At 37.8% G+C, this 22174-nt stretch overlaps 1 protein-coding gene across 3 annotated transcripts in view; it reads right to left on the reverse strand.

Annotated features, from left to right (window-relative positions):
* The window catches only part of STAG1 (STAG1 cohesin complex component), a 332216-nt gene that overhangs the window by 48314 nt on the left and 261728 nt on the right, over window positions 1-22174 (reverse strand). For all 3 annotated transcript variants that reach the window (XM_070433471.1, XM_070433469.1, XM_070433470.1), the window contains 7 exons: window positions 18278-18381; window positions 10451-10543; window positions 10256-10345; window positions 9899-10102; window positions 7604-7674; window positions 5351-5438; window positions 3981-4061 (listed from right to left, as the gene is read on the reverse strand). In XM_070433471.1, the coding sequence (XP_070289572.1) occupies window positions 3981-4061; window positions 5351-5438; window positions 7604-7674; window positions 9899-10102; window positions 10256-10345; window positions 10451-10543; window positions 18278-18381 (731 nt within the window). The remainder of the gene's footprint in view (window positions 1-3980; window positions 4062-5350; window positions 5439-7603; window positions 7675-9898; window positions 10103-10255; window positions 10346-10450; window positions 10544-18277; window positions 18382-22174) is intronic.

Below are 22174 nucleotides of genomic sequence, written 5' to 3' on the forward strand. Positions count from 1 at the left end.
ACTTAAACCTTGTTTATTTGGCCCGTGTTAGCCTTTGAGTTTGACATGTTTGAAATACTTCAACAATAGAAATATTAATTAATGCAGTAAGATTTTCAAGTTGTCTATAAATAATCTACATTATAAATTAAATATTTAGACCCCAAGAGCCTATTGAATTACTTTTAAATTTTAGAAAACAGAGGGGAAAAATATTTTAGGTGCATCATTACCAAAGTCCTCCATATGTTTTAACTTTAAACCACTGGCATTACAAAATAAGCCATTTAAAACCATAGTAACTTATCATTCAAATGCCTTTACAGATACAGAATGATGAAAAAAAAAAGGCTATATGACATAATTTTTCAATATACCCAACTGATTAACAGACATTTGTATTTAGTGAGGAGTCAACCAACATGCCAGCCTTTAGAAAATAATTTTTAAAAAGCCACAATAAAACTCTCTAGAACAAGTTGTATTAAAAGCTTAATAATACAAGAATTTAAAGAATGTTAACAGAAAAACAACTAGATTGAGTGAGATTCAAAAGACTTATAATTTTAGGCAAGTCCAATTTTTCTAAGTAATCAGGTTCCTTATCTGTAAAATAAGACTATGGTAATATCTACTTTATAAAATGAAGATTTAATTAATTTAGAGCATTTATATTAAAGTGATTTACAAAATGACCTCTGAACCAGGAGGTAACATTTCAATTCCTGGTCAGGGCATATGCCCAGGCTGCCGGCTTGATCCCCAGTAGGGGGCATGCAGGAGGCAGCTGATGGATGGTTCTCTCCCATCATTGACGTTTCTATTTCTCTCTCCCTCTCTCTTCCTCTGAAATCAATAAAAACATGTATTAAAAAATAGTAAAACATCAACAGTGTTAATAACAATCTCCCCCTGTAGGCCTTATCTAAAAAGAACAGGTTTCATCAAATAATTTCTAAATTCTCTGATAGCTCTAATATTACATTTATAAACAAAAGAATAATGCTATTATTGCAAATAAGATATAGAACACACTAAGCATTTTTCTAGTATTCAAGTTCAACAACTGTGAATTATATGTGATAAATCAGACCTAAGTTTAGAATGGAGAATCAAGATGCTTTTGTACTAGTAGTCTTAAAAAATTAATTTTTGTGATAAAATTATCACTTTTAAGAATCACCAACAAAACTACCACTCAAACAGTATCAAAAGGTATAAAGTGAAAAGTAAATTTCTTCTTATGTCTGCCCCCAAAGAATTTCTATTTCCCAGAGATAAACACTGTTAAGATTCTAGTATATCTACCCAGACATCTTTAATATAGCAGTTATTAATCATAACATAGATTACAGAATCTTAGAGACAGAAAAGGTTGGCACAATACAACTTTCAATTTTATAAATAAGTAACCTTAAACACAGGTAAGTGATTTTTAAGATTGTTATTAGTATCTGGAAAGCACTTTATAATCGATGTAAATGCTTTGACATAAGTTGTCTGCTTTAAATTTTTCTTTTTATTGCGTTCACTGGGGTGACATTGTTTTACAAAATCATACATGTTTCAAGTGTATAACTCAACAAAACATCTGCATACTGCATCATGTGGCCATGACCCAAACTAAAGTCTCTTTCTGTCCCAATTTATCACCCCTTTGCCCTCTTCCACCTAACCCCATCCCTTTTCCTCTGGCTATCACCATGCTGTTGTCTGTGTCTCTGCAATATAAGTGACTTGCCTCAAGATTATTTGCATAACAATATAGTCCCCGGCTAGAACTATAGTTATCAATATCTTATCAATTGGGATGTTAGTAATATAAATTATATGTGTACAAAGCTTATGTATGTGGCTATTAAATTTTCAAAGATATCCTATATAGAAAGCTTGAAAATTCCTAATCTAGTAATTATTATATGAGTCATTAAAATAATTGTTTTAAAAGAATCTTAGCAATGAAAGATTAATTTTTTTAAGTTTGCATGTATCTTAAAGATTCATGCTTTTTAAGATTATCACTTAGAAAACCACTTTATAGACACAACTGAACACAATAATTACTAAATATATTCTGAAAGAAAAATTATCAACAACTTCAAAGTGAGAATAACTTGAGAGACACCTATGTAAGAATTTCACTTATTATATAAATGAACAAAAATCTATAAATAGAAATCAACCGAATAATGAAAACACCTAAAAGATGCTATAGCACCCTAGCTAGTTTGGCTCAGTGGATAGAGCATCGGCCTGTGGACTGAAGGGTCCTGGGTTTGATTCCAGTCAAGGGCACGCGTACCTCGGTTGCAGGCTTCCAGCCCTGGTTGGGGTCATGCGGGAGGCAACAGATCAATGTGTCTCTTTCACATCGGTGTTTCTGTCTCTCCCTCTCCCTTCCACACTCTCTAAAAATCAATGGAAAAATATCCTTAAGTGAGGATTATAAAAAAAAAAAAAAAGATGCTATATCATTGTTTCTAGCATAAAAGAAATCAGTGCTGGCCACAAAATCTGCATTGCTCTCCTTGCAATGACAATCAAAAAAATCTGTGCCTCAGATAAGCAAAATGACCTCAGTGGGAAAAAAAAGAATACAAAACCAACCAGAATAAATTAGAATAGAAGTTAATCGTGTGTAACATATAATAAACTCTTGTTATCAAAATTTAACTTACATATGTTCAATCTCGGTTAATTTGACCAAATTAACGAACATTTTAAAAAACATGAGGATGTAATGCAATTTTCAAGTGGCTTTGTTTACTACAAAAGGTTAACTTTAGTTTTTGCTTATCAAGACTAAATTGTCAATAAAATAAAATAAAAACAACCAGGAAGCTAACCAATATATCATTACTCTTCTAATTAAGAACAAAAAACTCCAATTACTTTTTAAAGGCAGTGAATTCCTCAAATTTTTAATCATAAGGTTAAAAAAAATCTTTCTCTGAGAAAAAAAATGCTTCATCTCAAGTTATTGATTCTGTATAGAAATGTATTATTGACCTTCTTTATTGGTTGAACAGCTTCTGTTTTGTTAAGATGAGGATATGTAAATATCCTAATATTTTGATTTGGTCCTTTATCAAGTGTTTGCTCTTTACTCATATGTTCAAGCCGCTCTCATTTCAAGAGTGATATAGACTTTTTAAATCAAAATCTCGTTTTTTATTTTTTAATGGACCACTGAAGTAGTATAATTTTAGGGTGAAAACCTATGTGAAAGCCAGCTCATGGTTATACATCTTACTGGGACACCTGTTTTCTCCCTTTTAATCAGTGACAAATTTAAGACAGGCTGTTTTCCTTGTATTTCTCCATTCATGGAGCTGGTGTGGGTTTATTTCTAATTTACCCTTGAGCTGGGAGTAGCTCTTTAGGACCCCAAATTTTCAGGGAGGTGTGCTACCTGTAAGACATTCCACCTTGGGAGGGCCTTATAATTTGTCTAGATTAGAAAAGATCCTTAAGGTTAAGTAGGCTTCAGTGCTTTGCCGACTCTCTTGAATTCTGGTTCCATTTAATATCTGGTTTGTACCTTTTTGTTTTGCATGGTCAGTCAAAAATTAAAAGTTAAAAAAAAATTATCCAATAATTTGAGTTGTTTTTAACAAGAGTGTTTGTTGTTCAGTTTGAGTCCCAAGGTGCCATGATGCCAGAACTGAAAGCTGCATACTGTTATCTCCCAATATTACTCTATTTTTTATAACATGTTACCTATCAGACCTCTTTTGGTTTCTACTATGGTTATTTCCTATAAGAATTTTAACTTTTGTACAAATAAAAGTATATATCTATTGCTTGAAGACTGGTTATCTTCCAAAAAGATAAAATACACTTACTCATAGGATAAAACAAAAATTGATAACAAAAAAATTATTTTATGTTTTAGTCAAGATAATTTGCTGTAACTAATAACAATAACTTATTAAATATAAATGAATGAAGGTTATTTTATTTTAGTAATAACTCTTCTGCCTACAGAAACTCTTACTTACTTTGGAAGGAGAACCATCAGTAATTTTCACCAACTGCCAAAGAATCGAGTAATGGGAACACTGCAATGCCTGTACGACTATCTGTATCAAATAAAAAAATTCAAACAAATGAGACATAATTTACATTTGTACAGTTTATATCATACAATATGTATCATAGCTTATAGGCCAAAAGTTTTATAGAATTAAGGAGCATATATAAAATAACATTTGGTAAAAAAAAGAAAAAAAAGAAATACATCATCCTAGCCTAGAGGCATAAATGTATGGAAATTTAAAATAATAACCATTTTTAAAAAAAGACACTATTACCAAATGTTCACTGTCTGAACTCTGTTCTTAAAACAGATATTTATTCAGTATCTAAGCCTAGTGCTAGACACAGGGGCTTAAAAACAAACATATTCCCTCATCTCAGAGAACAATCAACTGAAAAGACAAATTAGTAACAATTATAATAATTTAATAATTGGTCTGATAAAGTATACATACATGGGGTAATGTGTTGAGGGGAGAGAAGAGGAACTCACATGTTAGCCAGGAATAGAAAGTGATAATGGTTAGGAAAAACTTTCTAGAGAAGCAAAAATCTATACTAAATCTTTAAAGAAAGATATAAGATTTAATCTGGTAATAAAGGGAAACATAAGGGAAGGAATAGAAAATTCAAAGGATGCTTCTTCGATAACTGTGAAAAGATTCATAGAGCATAAACTAAGACTAACTAGATCAGCCCTGGCTGGGTAGCTCAGTTGGTTAAAAGTGTTGTCCAGATATGCCATGGTTGCAGATTCCATCTCCAGTATGGGCACATACAAGAAGCAACCAATGAATGCATAAATAAGTGGAACCACAAATCGATGTCTGTGTCTCCATCTCTCTACCCCTTCCTCCCTCTCTAAAAAAAAAAAAAAGAAAGGAAGGAAGGAAGGAAGGGAGGAAGGGAGGGAGGAAGAAAGAAGTCTAAATCAGTAGAAACCAAATCACAGAGGACCTTACTGGAGGGTAACCATTTGGCTAATGCCTAGAGTAATTAATAGCACTCCTTTTCACTTTTAAAAGAACACTTATTTAGACAATAATATGGTCATCTTACCATTTCAAAGAAATACGGATGTTACCCTAAAAATGCTTATCTTAACATAAAATTTTTGAGAACATTATAGCAAAGGTTTCCTATTTTTTTCTGCTTAAACCTGAAGATATATCTATCAGTAACATTTAATCGCTATGGCAAGAATCCTCAAAGAAGGTAGCTACATTAAAGAATTATCAACTACTTTCTATGAAAGGCTTTTGATAATCCTGTGTGATCGCAAAAAACTTTACCTTTCTGGAATGAGATAGAAGGAAGACTAGTAAACTCCTACCTGTTCTGGCATAGCTCCATGTTCAATTCCAGTCTTCAATAATCTGTAGCAATTACCAAACAGATCCCATTTTGTGAGATCATGAGCGCTAAAATAAACAAAATGTATTAACTTTATTCTAGAATGAAGGAAATTTTAAACAAAATGACTTTAAGTAAAATAACTTCATTTTCTTGTAGAGTTGAAAGAGATCCATAAAGGAAATGTTCGAGTGCTCATACTTAAGAAGAAAAAAAGAGGGAAATGAGGGGGAAATAAAGAGGCGGAGAGAGCTCAAGCTGATATTAGGAATTCATTAAAAGAAATCAATAATAACAAAACTTCACACATTTTAAAATAAAACAAAACGATCTATAATAATAAAAGCTTAATATGCTAATTAGATAGAACGTCCTTCTGGACGACCTTCTGGAAGAAGCCGCGGTGGGCAGGGGCCGAGGCAGAGGCCTGCGACCACCATGGTGGGCGGAGGCCAAGGCAGCCGCCGTGGCGGCGGGGGCTGAGCCCCTTGTACGAATTTCGTGCATCGGGCCTCTAGTACCATAATAAAAAACAAACAAAAAACCTTCACACATTTAAGTGAAGATTACTACAACAGGGTCAACCTAAGCTCATATCCCATAGTTCTCTCTCTTCTAGTATATTTTAAAATACATTTAAGCAAATCCTGAGATCACACAGGATTAAGCAAATGTATTTTTAAAAAGATTAGACAAAACCAGGGTAAAGAAAATATGGCAAAGCCCAATAACTTTAGTGTAGCTATTTACATGGGCTGAGGAGTTCTGAATGAGATAATGCTGACATTTTAAATAGTCATGAGCTCTACTACTAAAAATAGCAGATAATTGGCTGTCAACTTTTATTTTCATACATCTAAATATTTTAAAAAATAAGTTTGTGTCTCCATGAAATATCAAACAACATATTGTATATAAAAAAAAAGGCTTAGCCCTAGCCAGCTTGGCTCAGTGGATAGAGCGTCAGCCTGCGGACTGAAGGGTCCCAGGTTCGATTCCGGCCAAGGGCACATGCCTGGGTTGCGGGCTCGATCCCCAGTAGGGGGTGTGCGGGAGGCAGCCGATCAATGATTCTCTCTCATCATTGATATTTCTATCTCTCTCTCCCTCTCCCTTCCTCTCTGAAATCAATAAAGAAATATATTTTTTTAAAAAAGGCTTTGATTTGGGACATTGCTTTGAAATCTGAAGTATTTACTGATGTAGGCCTACACCTAAACATTCTTTTGACAACAAAGTTCTCTATTTTCCTTTCTTTATAGAGAAGATAAGCATGTCTTATTATAAGGGACATGCAAATTACAATTTGAAAATGATACTTATTTCCTCGAACAAGCCTTTTGTCCTTATTCAAATCCAACTGCTCTGTCTACATAAAACAAGAACAATTCAAAAATAAAAGTTCACAGAAATAACTTTCATGGCTTTCCCCAAAACATGTTTTTTTCCTATTTAGTAAGACTTTAAGAAACTATCCATTGAAAATTATACTTCTGAAATGCTAGCTTACAGAATAAGCTCATCAAATTTGTTAAAAATACAATTAACTTAAACCTTTACAGTGTGCACTTATTACAGGGAATGAGAAATCTTACTCCTTAAGTAACCATCCTATATAATAAAAGCATAATATGCAAATTGACCGAAGAGCTGAACAGCAGAATAACAACAACCATCTGGACGACCATCCGGGACCACGGTATGACACCCACTGGCACCAGGCCAGCCAAGGTAGTTGCAATCCAATTGGTCGGGAGCCCAGCCATCAGCCCATGATTGTCCGCAGAGGGAGGCCCAGGCAAACGACCGGCAGGGCGATCAATCGGGGGGGCTCCATGATCACCCTGTAGAGGGAGGCCACGTCACCAACCAGCGGGCTGCTTCCTTCTGCGAGGGAAGCCCCAGTCCTGGGTGCTGGCAGCCGGAGGGAAGCCCAGGTCCTGGGTGCCAGCAGCCAGAGGGAAGCCCGGGTCCCGGGTGCAGGCAGCTGGGGGAAGGAAGGCCTACTCTTGCACGAATTTCATGCATCAGGCCTCTAGTATTAAAATAAAACCCTATAATTTACCTGAAGAAAATTAGAATAATAAAGAAAAACTGTACAACACCTTGATATTTCTTTAAAATTTCCCACTGTTATATGGATGTTAAACATTACAAATATAATCAGTCTGTTTTATGTTGACTAATCTGCTTTTCACTGAATCTACAATCTACTTCCAATGAAACCACGTACTTGTGAAAAGAGGTTAACCGTTTTAATGTAGAAAGCACGTTGTAAATATCATCATCATCAGCTTCTTCTCCCTATAAATAAAAAGTAGGCATCACTTTATTACCACACCTTAATGTATCCTCAAATTCACATGAAAGTCTATTAATACTTACTGCTTAAATAAAAATTGTTATCTAATCTAATAAAAGGGAAACATACAAATCGACCGTACCTCTGCTACACCCACAAGCCACGCCCACAAGCCAATCAGGAGCAAATATGCAAATCAACCCAACTAAGATGGCAGCCATGGAGCTGGAGCGAGCAGGAGGCTTGGGTTGCCCCCGGCAATGGAGGAAGCCAAGCTTCCCGCCTGCCCTGCCGGCTCTGAGCTCCGCTCAAGGCTACAAAGTTTTAATTATAGAAGATAAATAAATCCCAGATACCTGCTTCCAGCCCTCGGCCATGGCCAGCCTGAAAACGGCCCTCAGAGCCTCACCCAGGCTGGCCACACTCCCATGGGGTGAGGGTCCCTGCTGGGGGGTTTGGCCAGCCTGAAAACGGCCCTCAGCCCATCACCCAGGCTGGCCAGGCACCCCAGCGGGACCCCCACCCTGATCCGGGACACCCTTCAGGGCAAACCAGCCAGCCCCCACCCATGCACCAGGCCTCTATCCTATATAATAAAAGGGTAATATGCAAATTGACCCTAACAGCAGAACAACTGGGAATGACTGGTCACTATGACACACACAGACCACCAGAAGGCAGAAGCTCAATGCAGGAGCTGCCCCTGGTGGTCAGTGCGCTCCCACAGGGGGAGCTCTGCTCAGCCACAAACCAGGCTGCCGGCTGCCAGTACAGTGGTGGTGGTGGGAGCCTCTCCCGCCTCCTCAGCAGCGCTAAGGATGTCCGACTGCAGCTTTGGCCTGCTCCCCGCTGGCAAGTGGACATCCCCTGAGGGCTCCCGGGCTGCCAGACTGTCAGCTTAGGCCCAGTCCCCCGGGGAGCAGGCCTAAGCCAGCTGGTGGACATCTCCCTAGGGGTGCCAGACTGTGAGAGGGCATAGGCAGGGCTGAGGGACCCCCCCGAGTGCACAAATTTTTGTGCACCGGGCCTCTAGTTATTATATAAAAAGTACATATTCACTGCTGGTAATTAACAAAATACAAATAAAATAAAACAGACAAAAAAGGAAAGATACCCATAATCCCAACAGTGAGAAATAAATCACAATACAACATCAAAAATGGTTAAATTTTTTTGTAAAATTAAAAGTAGGGGAAAATCGGTTACATGGATTAAGAAGATCATCAGCTTGGATCTCAGAGCATAGAAAACTGTGACGTTTCACGGTTGCCTTACTCAGATTGGAGGGAGAAGACAGGATTCGAGAATTACAGAAATAATCACAAAAATAACCAGTTGGAGAGGCTTCCTGCTATCTTGGGCACACCACTAGTAATCAGCCATCCCTCATAAGCACATAATTTTAATGTTCTATGCATTAACATATCATAAAGTAATATTAAAATGCAAATTAGATTACAGGATTAGAAAATTAAAAAAAAAAGATTTAAGAAAAGCCATTCCTTGCCTGGCTGGCATGGCTCAGTAGTTGAATGTCGACCAATGAACCAGGAGGTCATGGTTCTATTCCTAATCAGTGTCCTTGCCTGGGTTGTGGGCTTGATCCCCAGTAGAGGCTGTGCAGGAGGCGGCTGATAAGTAATTCTCTCTCATCATTGATGTTTTTATCTCTCTCTCCCTTCCTCTCTGATATCAATAAAAATATTTTTTAAAAAGTATGAAGAGATCTAACATTAAAAAAAAAAGTCAGCCCTTAACAAGATTTTTCTTAAAAGACAAAAAAAAAAAAAAAAAAAAAAAAAAAATCCAGCTTGTTTGAAAGAAATTTAAAAAATAAAGCCCTGGCCAGTGTGGCTCAGTTGGTTGGACATCATCCTGTGCACCAAAAGGTTGCCAGTTTGATTCCTGGCCAGGGTACATACCTTGGTTTTGGGCTTGATCCCTGGTAGAAAACATGCAGGAGGCAGCAGATCCATGTTTCCCTCTCACATCAATGTTTCTTTCGCTCTCTCTCTCCTTTCAATAAAAATCAATTAAAAATCTTAAAAAAAAAGTATAACAAAGGCTGACCTTTATAGGATGAACAATTACAATAATGCTGCTAAGTTCTGAAAGGAGTAGAGAATTTGACTAAATTTTATTTTAAAATGGAAACAATTTATATACTCAGCTACCTTTAATAATTAGCCAAAATTATTACATGTACACATTAACTTTAAAACATACCTCTTGCAATAGTTCTTCCACAGAATGATTGAATCGATCTACAAACTCATCAATCAGCTGGCTTCGAGCTATGTCAACTCTATTCTGGATGGTATACTCTTCACTGCATAAAATGCTATAGGTTTTACTGCAGGCTTCTAGAACATCTGATTCTACATGTTTCTCCACAACAAACTTAATCTGTTTTAATAAAGCATCCAGATGCTGAGGAGAGAAAAAAAGCGTGCAACTATATTTAGATAAAACAAAAATAAGCATCTGTCAAATAACAAATAAGTCTATATGATCACATGATTAAAATATTCTAGTTAATAAAACTCAATACAATAGCAGAATTTCAATTTCATAGTGTCTTACCTTTTCCATTCTACCTGTGCTATAAATTTCTAGATCAAAATACTGTGGGATTTGTAGCAAGTTTGCTACTTTCTCTGCATCTGCAGAATACTAGAAGGAAGAAAAAATACAAAAGAAGTAAGTAACTACTTTAATAGTATATTGTAATATGCAAACTCCGTGATATATTATTACAAAAATATAATGAAATTGTACCTTTGATAACAACATAGGAAGTGTGATAATAAAATGCTCAGTCAATTTGTTTCTATCATCTATTTGAGTTTTCCTTTCTTTGGCAGTTAGCACCTAGAAATAAATTCAAATGGGCATAGAATATGAGTGTTATGCACTAATTTATAAATATAGAACATTAGACAGAATGATGAAGCACTGACAGATAATGTAACTGAGAATTTTGAGAGGAGCTTAACAAACTATTTACCAAAACAAAGACATCTAGATTTACGAAGATTTCTAGTCAACATTCACTAGTACTTTATTAATTAGCTCCTTATTTTAGAATCATTAAAGTTTAGATAAATTACTACTTATTTAGATTAAGTGAAAACAGAAACACTTCCATAAAACTACAGTTATGAAGAGAAAAATATTGGAACTAATGGAAAATTTTTTTTTCTAGATTTTTTTTTTATTGTCTAAAGTTTTACATATGTCTCCCTTTTCCCCGCCCCCCCCTCCCCAATTTTTCTAGAGTTTTAATCTCAATGTCAACAGTGATCTCCCCTATGTTAAATACATATGTCTTCTGGCATCCATTGAAAAGAAATTAACTGCTAATTTATTGCTGTTGCCCTCTCTACCTGAATTTTCTATTGTTACTGTAAAGTTTTGTCTTTGGCTCTCAACAGTGTGACTATACTGTGTCTAGAAGTGGAATCTTTTGTGATTATCATATTAGTTTTGTTAAGCTTCTTTGATATGTGCATTATTATTTCTCATCAAATTCATGAAGTTTCTGGCAATTATTTCTTCAAATGTTTTTGCTTCCTGTCTCTCACTCCTTTCTTTCTGAGACCTCATTACACAAATCGGATGCATTTATGTGTTTCACACATTTCTGAGGCTCTGTTCATTTATGTTCAATCATTTTTCCTCTGTTCTTCAGAAGAGATAATTTGTTACTAATCCATCTCCATATTCATTGTTTATTTCATTTCAAATCTCTTACTGAGCTGATGTAATATATTTTTAAAAAACTAGACCTACTGAGAGGGAAACCAAGATGGCGGCATAGGTAAACACCGGAGTTTGCTGCCGCAAACAACCACTTCAAAAAGATGGAACGGACATCAACCAGAACCACAGGAAGGCTGGCTGAGGAGAGACTCTTCAACTAGAAGGAAAAACAACAGCATTCCGAGGCTCAGAGGAGGCGCAGTGTGGAAAATTTAAAGGTACGGTGGTGCGGCGGTGCGCGTGCAAAGCGGGCTGGTGGATGAGGGCGCGGTTGTCGTTTTCAATCAGGAGTGAGTCTCAGACTCTGGGCTACAGATCCGGGCGAGTCTCTAGGGACCCAGACTCAAACGGGAGAAGCGGGACTGTCTGGCTACGGTCCCTCCGAGGTTTGCAGCAGTTGCGGGGACAGAGAGGCAGAGCCCCGGGGGACGGACTGAGAGCAGCCATAGCTGCTCCCTCCCCCCGCCCTGTTGAGCCCGCCCCGCCCAAGCCCTGCGCAGAGCCATTTGCCGATCGCCTCAGGCAAAGGCTGGACTAGCACCTCCCCAGAGGACTGAAGTTTTCCACACAGCTGATTCCTACAGCCAGTCGGCCTGGTGGTCAAATCCCTCTAGTGTTAACTACAACAATTAAGGCTTGGCTAGAACAAGACTGCGCACAAAGACCACAAGGGGGTGCACCAAGAAAGCATAAAAGATGCGGAGACAAAAAAACATGACAGAAATGGAGGATATGGAGCTAAAAATCGCAATTTTGAGGGCTTGCTATAAACTTGAGCAAAGCCTCACGAAAACTAATGAGACCCTCGATGCTATGATAAAGAACCAACTAGAAATTAAGCATACACGGACTGAAATAAAGAATATTATACCCAATAGCAGACCAGAGGAGCACAAGAATCAAACCAAAGATTTGACAAAAAACACCCAACTGGAAAAGCAAAATGAAAAAAGAATCTGAAAGTGTGAAGATAGTGTAAGGAGCCTCTGGGACAGTTTCAAGCGGACTAATATCAGAATTTTTGGGGTGCCAGAAGATGAGAGACAGCAAGATATTGAAAACCTATTTCAAGAAATAATGGCAGAAAACTTCCCCCACCTGGTGAAAGAAATGGACTTACAGGTCCAAGAAGCGCAGAGAACCCCAAACAAAAGGAATCCAAAGAGGACCACACCAAGACACATCATCATTAAAATGCCAAGAGCAAAAGACAAAGAGAGAATCTTAAAAGCAGCAAGAGAAAGAGACTCAATTACCTACAAGGGAATACCCATACGACTGTCAGCTGATTTCTCAACAGAAACTTTGCAGGCCAGAAGGGAATGGCAAGAAATATTCAAAGTGCTGAATACCAAGAACCTACAACCAAGATTACTTTATCCAGCAAAGCTATCATTCAGAATTGAAGGTCAGATAAAGAGCTTCACAGACAAGGAAAAGCTAAAGGAGTTCATCACCACTAAACCAGTATTATACGAAATGCTGAAAGGTATCCTTTAAGAAGAGGAAGAAGAAAAAGGTAAAGATACAAATTGTGAACAACAAACATGCATCTATCAACAAGTGAATCTAAGAATCAAGTGAATAAATAATCTGATGTACAGAATGAACTGGTGATTATAATGAATCAGGGACATAGAGAGGGAATGGACTGACTATTCTTGGGGGGGAAAGGGGAATGGGAGATTCGGGAAGAGACTGGACAAAAATCGTGCACCTATGGATGAGGACAGTGGGTGGGGAGTGAGGGCGGAGGGTGGGGCGGGAACTGGAAGGAGGGGAGTTATGGGGGGGGGGGGGAAGAGGAACAAATGTAATCTGAACAATAAAAATTTAATAAAAAAAACAAAAACAAAACTAGACCTACTGAGAAACCATTTCTTTTTTTTTCTTTATTAAGGTATTATGTATATGTCCTTATCCACCATTGCCCCCCTCCACCCCTGCCCTCACCCTGCTAGTGTCTGTGTCCATTGGTTAGGCTTATATGCATGCATAAAAGTCCTTTGGTTGATCTTTCCTCCTTCCTCCAACGCTCCCCTGCCTTCCCTGAGGTTTGACGGTCTGATCGATGCTTCTCTGTCTCTGATCTGTTTTTGTTCATCAGTCTGTTGTTCATTATATTCCACAAATGAGTGAGATTATGTGATATTTATCTTTCTCTGACTTATTTCGCTTAGCAGAATGCTCACCAGGCCCAACCATGCTGTTGCAAATGGTAGGACTTCCTTCCTTTTTACAGCAGCATAGTATTCCATTGTGGAGATGTACCACAGCTTTTTATTTTTCAAGGCTGGATATATATCTATATCTATATATCTATATACCTATATACATATAGATATGTAGATGTGTGTGTGTGTGTGTATATGTATTATATATGTGTCCTTATCCCCCCCCATTATCCTCCCACCCCTGCACTCATGCCCTCACCCCCCTGGTGTCTGTGTCCATTGGTTAGGCTTATATGCATACATACAAGTCCTTCGTTGATCTCTCCCCCTTACCCCACCCTCCCCTACCTTCCCTCTAAGGTTTGATGGTCTGATAGATGCTTCTCTATCTCTGGATCTGTTTTTGTTCATCAGTTTATGTTGTTCATTATATCCCACAAATGAGTGAGATCATGTGATATTTATCTTTCTCTGGCTTATTTCGCGTAGCATAATGCTCTCCAGTTCCATCCATGCTGTTGCAGATGGTAAGAATTCCTTTTTTTTTTTTTTTTTTTTACCGCAGTGTAGTATTCCATTGTGTAGATGTACCAGTTTTCTAATGCACTGTTTCCAAATCTTAGCTATGGTAAATTGTGCTACTTTGAACATAGGGACACATATATCCTTTCTGATTGGTGTTTCTCGTTTCTTGGGATATATTCCTAGAAGTGGGATCACTGGGTCAAATGGGAGTTCCATTTTTAGTGTTTTAAGGAAACTCCATACTGTTCTCCACAGTGGCTACACCAGTCTGCATTCCCACCAGCAGTGCATGAGGGTTCCTTTTTCTCTGCATCCTCGCCAGCACTTGTTTGTTGGTAATAGCCATTTTGACAGGTGTGAGATGGTACCTCATTGTCGTTTTGATTTGCATCTCTTGGATGATTAGTGACTTTGAGCATGTTTTCATGTATCTCTTGGTCTTCCTTATGTCTTCTTTCAAAAAGTATCTATTTAGATCCATTGCCCACTTTTTGATCGGGTTTATCTTACTTTTGTTAAGTTGTATGAGTTCCCTGTAAATATTGAAGATTAAAACCTTATCGGTGATAACATTGGCAAACTATGTTCTCCCATGCAGTGGGCTTTCTTGTTGTTTTGTTGATGGTTTCTTTTGCTGTGCAGAAGCTTTTTATTTTGATGTAGTCCCATTTGTTTATTTTCTCTTTAGTTTCCATTGCCCTAGGAGCTGTATCAGTGAAGATATTGCTTTGGCATATATCTGAAATTTTGCTGCTTGTGGATTCCTCTAATATTTTTATGGTTTCCTGTCTTATGTTTAAGTCCTTTATCCATTTTGAGTTTATTTTTGTGTATGGTGTAAGTTGGTGGTCTAGTTTCATTTTTTTTGCATGGATCTGTCCAGTTTTCCCAACACCATTTATTGAAGAGACTGTCTTGACTCCATTGTATGTTCTTGCCTCCTTTGTCAGATATTAATTGAGCATAGTGGTTTGGGTTGATTTCTGGGTTCTCTATTCTATTCCATTGGTCTATATGTCTGTTCTTGTGCCAGTACCGGGCAGTTCTGAGAACAGTGGCTTTGTAATACAGCTTGATATCTGGTATTGAGATCCCTCCTACTTTGTTCTTCTTTCTCAGGAATGCTGCAGCTATTCAGGATCTTTTTTTTTTTTTTAATTCCAGATGAATTTTTGGAGAGTTTGTTCTAGGTCTGGGAAATATGCTGTTGGTAATTTAATGGGCAGTGCATTGAATCTATAGATTGCTTTGGGTAGTATGGACATTTTGATGATGTTGATTCTACCAATCCATGAACATGGTATGTTCTTCTATCTGTTTATGTTTTCCTCTATCTCTTTTTTCAGTGTCCTGCAGTTTTCTGAGTATAGGTCTTTTACCTCCTTAGTTAAGTTTATTCCTAGGTATCTTAATTTTTTTGGTGCAATGGTAAATGGGATTGTTTTTTAAAACTCTCTTTCTGTAAGTTCACTATTAGTGTATAAAGATGCCATAGATTTCTTGGCATTAATTTTGTACCCTGCTACATTGCCAAATTCATTTATTAAGTCTAATAATTTTTTTGATCGAGTCTTTAGGGTTTTCTATGTACAGTATCATGTCATCTGCAAATAATGACAGTTTTATATTTTCTTTTCCAATTTGGATACCTTTTATTTCTTCTTCTTGTCTAATTGCTATGGCTACCACTTCCAGAACTATGTTGAAGAGGAGTGGTGAAAGTGGGCATCCCTGTCTCGTTCCTGTTCTTAGGTGAAATGGTTTTAGTTTTTGCCCACTGACTATGTTGGCTGTAGGTTTGTCATATAAGGCTTTTATTATGTTGAGGTATGATCCCTCTATTCCCATTTTGCTGAGGGTTTTTATCAAGAAAGGGTGTTGGATTTTGTCAAATGCTTTTTATGCATCAATTGATATGACTATGTGATTTTTGTCTCTCAATTTGTTTATGTGATGTATCATGTTTACTGATTTGCGAATATTGTACCATCCTTGCATCCCCAAGATAAATCCTACTTGGTCATGGTATATGATCTTTCTCATGTAATGCTGGATCCGATTCGCTAGAATTTTAAGGATTTTGGCATCTATGTTCATGAGGGATATTGGCCTGTAATTCTCTTTCATTGTGTTGTCTTTACCTGGTTTTGGTATTAGGGTGATGCTGGCTTCATAGAATGAGCTTTGAAGTGTTCCTTCCTCTTGAATTTTTTGGAATAGTCTGAGGAGGATAGGTTTTAGTTCTTCCTTGAATGTTTTGGTAAAACTCCTCTGTGAAGCCATCTGTGAAGCCTTGGGCTTTTGTTTGCTGGAAGCTTTTTGATGACTGCTTCAATTTCCTCCATAGTTATTGGCCTATTGAGATTTTTAGATTCTTCCTGATTGACTTTTGGGAGCTTGTATTTTTCTAGGAATATGTCCATTTTCTCTAGGTTGTCTAGTTTGTTGGAATAGAGTTGTTCATAGTATTTTTTAATAATACTTTGTATTTCTGTGGGGGTCTGTTGTTATTTCACCTCTTTCATTTCTGATTTTGTTTATTTGGGTCCTCTCTCTTTGCTTCTTAGTGAGCCTGGCTAGAGGTTCATCAATCTTGTTTATCCTTTCAAAGAACCAGCTCTTGGTTTCATTAATCTTTTGTATTGTTTTTTTTTTTGGTCTCTACGTCATTTATTTCTGCTCTGTACCACAGCTTTTTAATCCACTCATCTGCAGCCTGAGTGCTGTTTCCAAATCTTAGCTATGGTGAATTGTGCTGCTATGAACATAGGGGTGCACATATCCTTTCTGATTGTTGTTTCTCGTTTCTTGGGATATATTCCTATAAGTGGGATCAATGAGAGTTCCATTTTTAGTTTTTTGAGGAAACTCCATACTGTTCTCCACAGTGGCTACACCAGTCTGCATTCCCACCAGCAGTGCACGAGGGTTCCTTTTTCTCCACATCCTCGCCAGCACTTGTCATTTGTTGATGATAGCCATTTTGACAGGTGAAATTTTTATTCTTACTTGTTTTTTTTAGCCTGTCTTGCTAGGAGTCCCCTCTGTTTTTCCACAGATTACTAGTCAATGATTTGGGGAAACGTTATACTCAAATACCTCAAATCTATAAGGCTTCTCCCTTATGAGACTTGATCTGTTTGTGGGTTTAAGAGCATAGTCAAAGTTCGGTTTGGCTTGACTTTCATTTTAGGTCAGGGTCTCTCAGATTTCCCAGTCATCCAAGGATGTATGGAGAGCTTATCTAATCCTCTTAGGGATTTCTCATTTCCAGGATTTTTTTAGTTAGATTCTTGGCTTGTCCTTCGTTCTTATCAACTGGGTACACAACCTCCGAATATCAAAGATGTGGGTATTCCTTACTTGTTTCTACCAAGTTGCCATTTCTAGCTGAAAAAGGGACTTTTCCCACTAGTCCCTTAACAGCTGTTGGTTTTTGTATATAGTACCACTCTGGTAAAACTACAGATCTCATCAATCAAACTTAAGGGGTGTGTGTGTACTGTATGTAACCCCAGGCAAGAAGGCTCTGCTTTTACAGAAGCTTTAGCAGCTTTTCAAGAAAAATGCTTCTCAAATTGTTGTTGTTGTGTGTGTTTTTTTAAACTCTGGTGAAGTCCCAGACGCTCGATGTTTTTTTTAAAAACAATTTTTCCAGTTTTATACTTTTGTGGTTTTTTTGCACAGAAGAATTGCCTACCTCTTCATATCACCAGAAAGAATCTTCCCATCTGTGATTATCTCAACTCATCTTTAATACCAATAAAACCCGTATTATTAACCCCCATATTACAGCTGAGGAAATAAAGGCACAAAGAAAATAACCATCTGAAGATTAGTTGCTAAATGGAAGAGCATACAAACCAGACAGTTTGCCTTGCACTTTTAACAGATATAGATACAAAATTTCTTAAAAGTACTAGACTAGAAGCAGCAGGTATAGGTGCTAAAAAAGCATAGAAGGAAAGAATCTATTTTTGGAACCTGAATGTAGCAGACAATACGAAGATGAAATACCATAGCATGAATCATTTACAAAAATATCATGTTTTTAGGGATACATATACCAATAACATTTTCAAATACTTAAGACAGTTAATTACATTAAAACCTTTTTTGTAGATTTATTACTAGTATAACTTACTCTCTTGCCAGTACCCCTTCCCACAGGAGGATGTGCCTCAGCAGCTTGACGAATTGTACAAACCATTAGCTCTATTAGAGCACTCTCTTGACGGTCAGACATTGCTAGGGTGAAACAAAACACATTAGCATGAGATTTATAATAAAAATGCATATAAAATCAATTATAAAAAACTGTGAATATATTCTATTATTTTAAACACTGAAGTTCTGTACCTTGTTCTTTTTTGAAGAAGTCAAGCAAGAAATACAGGGTGTCCCCCAAAAATGTATACACACACTTTGTATAATTATAAAGTCCATGTTTATTAAAATATATTTCATTTTCAAAATTGAGTTACTGGCAGTTAAAGTGTATATACATTTTTGGGGGACACTGTATATAAAGAAAAAGAGGGTAAACTCTGATCTGTTCTAATACCTGGTCTCTTCTATTACCAGGCTCCTGAGTTAGGCAGAATTTTACTATATTTTCTTATACATCATTTGAAAGCTCATATAACAAGGTACCTTTAAAGATATTTTTTTTAATCCTCACCTGAGGATGTTTTTATTGATTTTTAGAGAAGAAAAAAGAGAGTAACATTGATTGGTTGACCCCCATATGAACACCCTGGCTGAGGATCAAACCCACAACCTAGGTATATCCCTGACAGGGAATTGAACCTGAAATCTTTCGGTGTATGGGTTGATGCTCCAATCAACTGAATCACCCAGTTAAGGCAAGCTGTCTTTTTTTTTTATTATTAAAATAAGAGAGATCATGCTGCCCTAGCCAGTTTGGCTCAGTGGACAGAGCTTCAGCCTGCGGATTGAAGGGTCATGGTTCGATTCCGGTCAAGGGCACATACCTGGATTGTGAGCTTGATCACTAGTAGGGGCGTGCAGGAGGCAGCTGATCAATAATTCTCTCTCATCATTGAGGTTTCTATCTCTCTCCCTCTCCCTTCCTCTCTGAAGTCAATAATAATAATAAGAAAAGATCATGCTATATTATATATACATTTTATATTAACAATACAATTTTAAAAAATATGTTTTTATAGATTTCAGAGAGAAAGAGAGAGGGAGAGACAGAAACATCGATGAGTGAGAATCACAGATCGGCTACCTCCTGCACACTCCCTACTGGGGATCAAGCCCAAAACGTGGGCATGTGCCCCGACTGAGAATCGAACCATGCCCTTCTGGTTCATGGGTTGATGCTCAACCATTGAGACACACTGGTTGGGCTCAATTAACAGTAGATTTTGAATATCTTTCTTGTCACTGCAAAATTATATGAATAATTATCTTCTATAAATCTATAATTATTACATAATTTGCTCCACAATTTAGTCAACCTTCTCATATTGTTTACAAATTTTTGTCATTATACACAATGCAGCAATAAATATCATCAATATAGAAATATTTCTGTAACTAATTTCTGCAGAATACATTCCCAAGAGGAGTATTGGGTCAAAGGTTAAAATCTTGATACTGACAAAGTTTCTTTATTGCAGTTTACTCTTCCAACTGCAATCATGAAAATGTTTGGCTTCTCAGATCCCTGCCAGCATTGAACATTATAAAGCCTTTTAATTCTTGCCAATCCAATGATGAAAAATGATTATTTCATTGTTATTTTGCTCCTTCTTATCTACTAATTAGTGGATTATATATTCTTGTTCATTGATTTTGAGTTTTTATGTGAGATTTTTGTTTATTCTTTGCTCATCTTCTACTGTTAGTCACCTTAGTTCTTTATAAACTCCTGTATATTAGAAATAGTAACTTTGTTTTTTAAACAATACAAACTTTTTCTCACAGTTTGTCCTTTTGTTGTCAGGGTATAGTATGTTTTATGAGAAAGAGAGTTAACTTTTACAAAGTTATATCTCTACCAATTTGTTTAATAGCTTCTGGGTTTCTTTTCATCCTTTCCAGTAATTGAGATATAACTGACATATGGTACTGTATAAGTTTAAGTTGTACAGTATAATAATTTGACATATACTGTGAAATGATTACAGTAAGTTTAGTTAATATCCATCATTTCATACACATACAAAAAAGTTTCTGGGTTTCTTGTACTGTTTTCAAAGGGCTCTTTGTTCTAGAGATAATAGAAATACATTTTCTTTTTCATTGCCTTCCCTCTTTCCTCCTCCCCCTCTGTCCTTACTTGCTTGTAAACTATTAGTCTGTCTGAAATTTATTTCTGCTGATAGTATAAAGTGTGGGCCTGTTTATTCCCACCAGATGAAGAGCCAAATATGACTCCAACATCGTTAAATAAACAAGCTTTCCTTGCTGAATTTAAATGTCACTTTTAAACATATTTTAGGTTCTTATATATACTTAGATCTACTTCTGGATTCTTTTAGTTTCATTAATGTATCTATTTCTATTACAATACCACACTGTTTTGATTATAGCAGCTTTATAATCCTACTAGGGGCCCAGTGCACGAATTCATGCACCTTGAATGGAACTGTGGGCTGCAAGGCTGTGGTGGGCACAGGGGCGGGTCTTGGCCCATCCCCTTCGCACCCCCAACCGGCCCCTCCTGCTGCAGCCCCACTCCTGCCGTCGCTGCCCCCATGCGCTGATGGTGCAGGCCCCCCTCACACTTGCTGATGGTGCAGAGCGATTGGGGCCGGCACCAGCAGCAGGTGCGAGCATCTGGTGGGACGTGGAGTGTGGGAGCAAAGAATTTTCAGTAAACACCAGAGACTCGCCCTAGTGACAGCGACTGGTGCCCCGCATTGGTCTAGTGCCCCCGCTCACCTGCTCCACCATCCCGCCACGGCTAATTCCCACCATGTTCCACGCTCTGCCGCCTACTGCTGACGCCCACCATGTTCTGCACGCACCCCCTGATGGTCAGCACACATCATAGCAATTGGTTGTTCGGTCTATTTGCATATTAGGGTTTTCGGCGGAACAACCAGTCACTATAAGTGCACTGACAACCAGGGGACAGACGCTCAACGCAGGAGCTGCCCCCAGCCCGCAGGCCCCAGACCAGCCAAGGCAGGTGCCAGTGGGGGCCCCCTGATCACCCCGCCGGGTGCCCCACAGTGGTAGGTGAACAGTGGTGGCGGGGCTTAGGGCCAGCAAGTGGACAGCACCAGACTGGCCAAGGCAGGTGCCAGTGGGGCGCCCCGATCATCCTGCTGGTTGCCCTGTAGACGGAGTCGACCAGCTGCAGCAGCGGGGGGCGGGGCTGGCGAGTGGGCAGTGCCAGATCAGCCAAAGCGGGTGCCAGTGGGGGCCCCCCTGGTCGCCCCACAGATCAGCCCTGATTGCTGGCCAGGCTAGGGGCCCTACCCGTGCACGAATTTCGTGCACTGGGCCTCTAGTATATTATAATATACTTTAATATGTAACTCAATTCACCTAATTTGAATATTTAGTAGAACAAGATTCCCTTACCTAGTTCTTTTTCTAAAAATTTTCTAATGCTAATGGCAAATGATTAAGCATTTTCTATGCATAAGAAGATACTGTTATAAGTGATTTACATGCATTAACCTTTTATATCCTCAAACCAATTCCAAGAGATAGAAACTAACATCCTCACACTCCACACATGGGGAAAATGAGCCACACAGAAAAGTTAAATAACTTTTCAAAGCACTCACTTAGTAGTAAAGCCATTTATGAACTCATGTAGTCTGACTCCAGAATCTGTGCTCCTAAGCACTATGCCACACTGCCTTTATTTTTTTTACAAAAGCTTAAAATTCTATAAACTTTAAAATCATTTTACTCAGTTACTTTTTACCTCACAGAACTCATAGTAGAATTCAGACTGGTATTTTAAGAAAATTATGCATTATATTGAGAATAACTGACATTTATATAATCTTTCCAGCCAGAAATATAGTATAGCCCTCTTCATTTTTGAGGT

The sequence above is a fragment of the Myotis yumanensis genome, unplaced genomic scaffold (genome assembly GCF_028538775.1).
Source record: "Myotis yumanensis isolate MYYU_CA2020_CCGP unplaced genomic scaffold, mMyoYum1.0.hap1 SCAF_14, whole genome shotgun sequence".
Lineage (NCBI taxonomy): Eukaryota > Metazoa > Chordata > Mammalia > Chiroptera > Vespertilionidae > Myotis > Myotis yumanensis.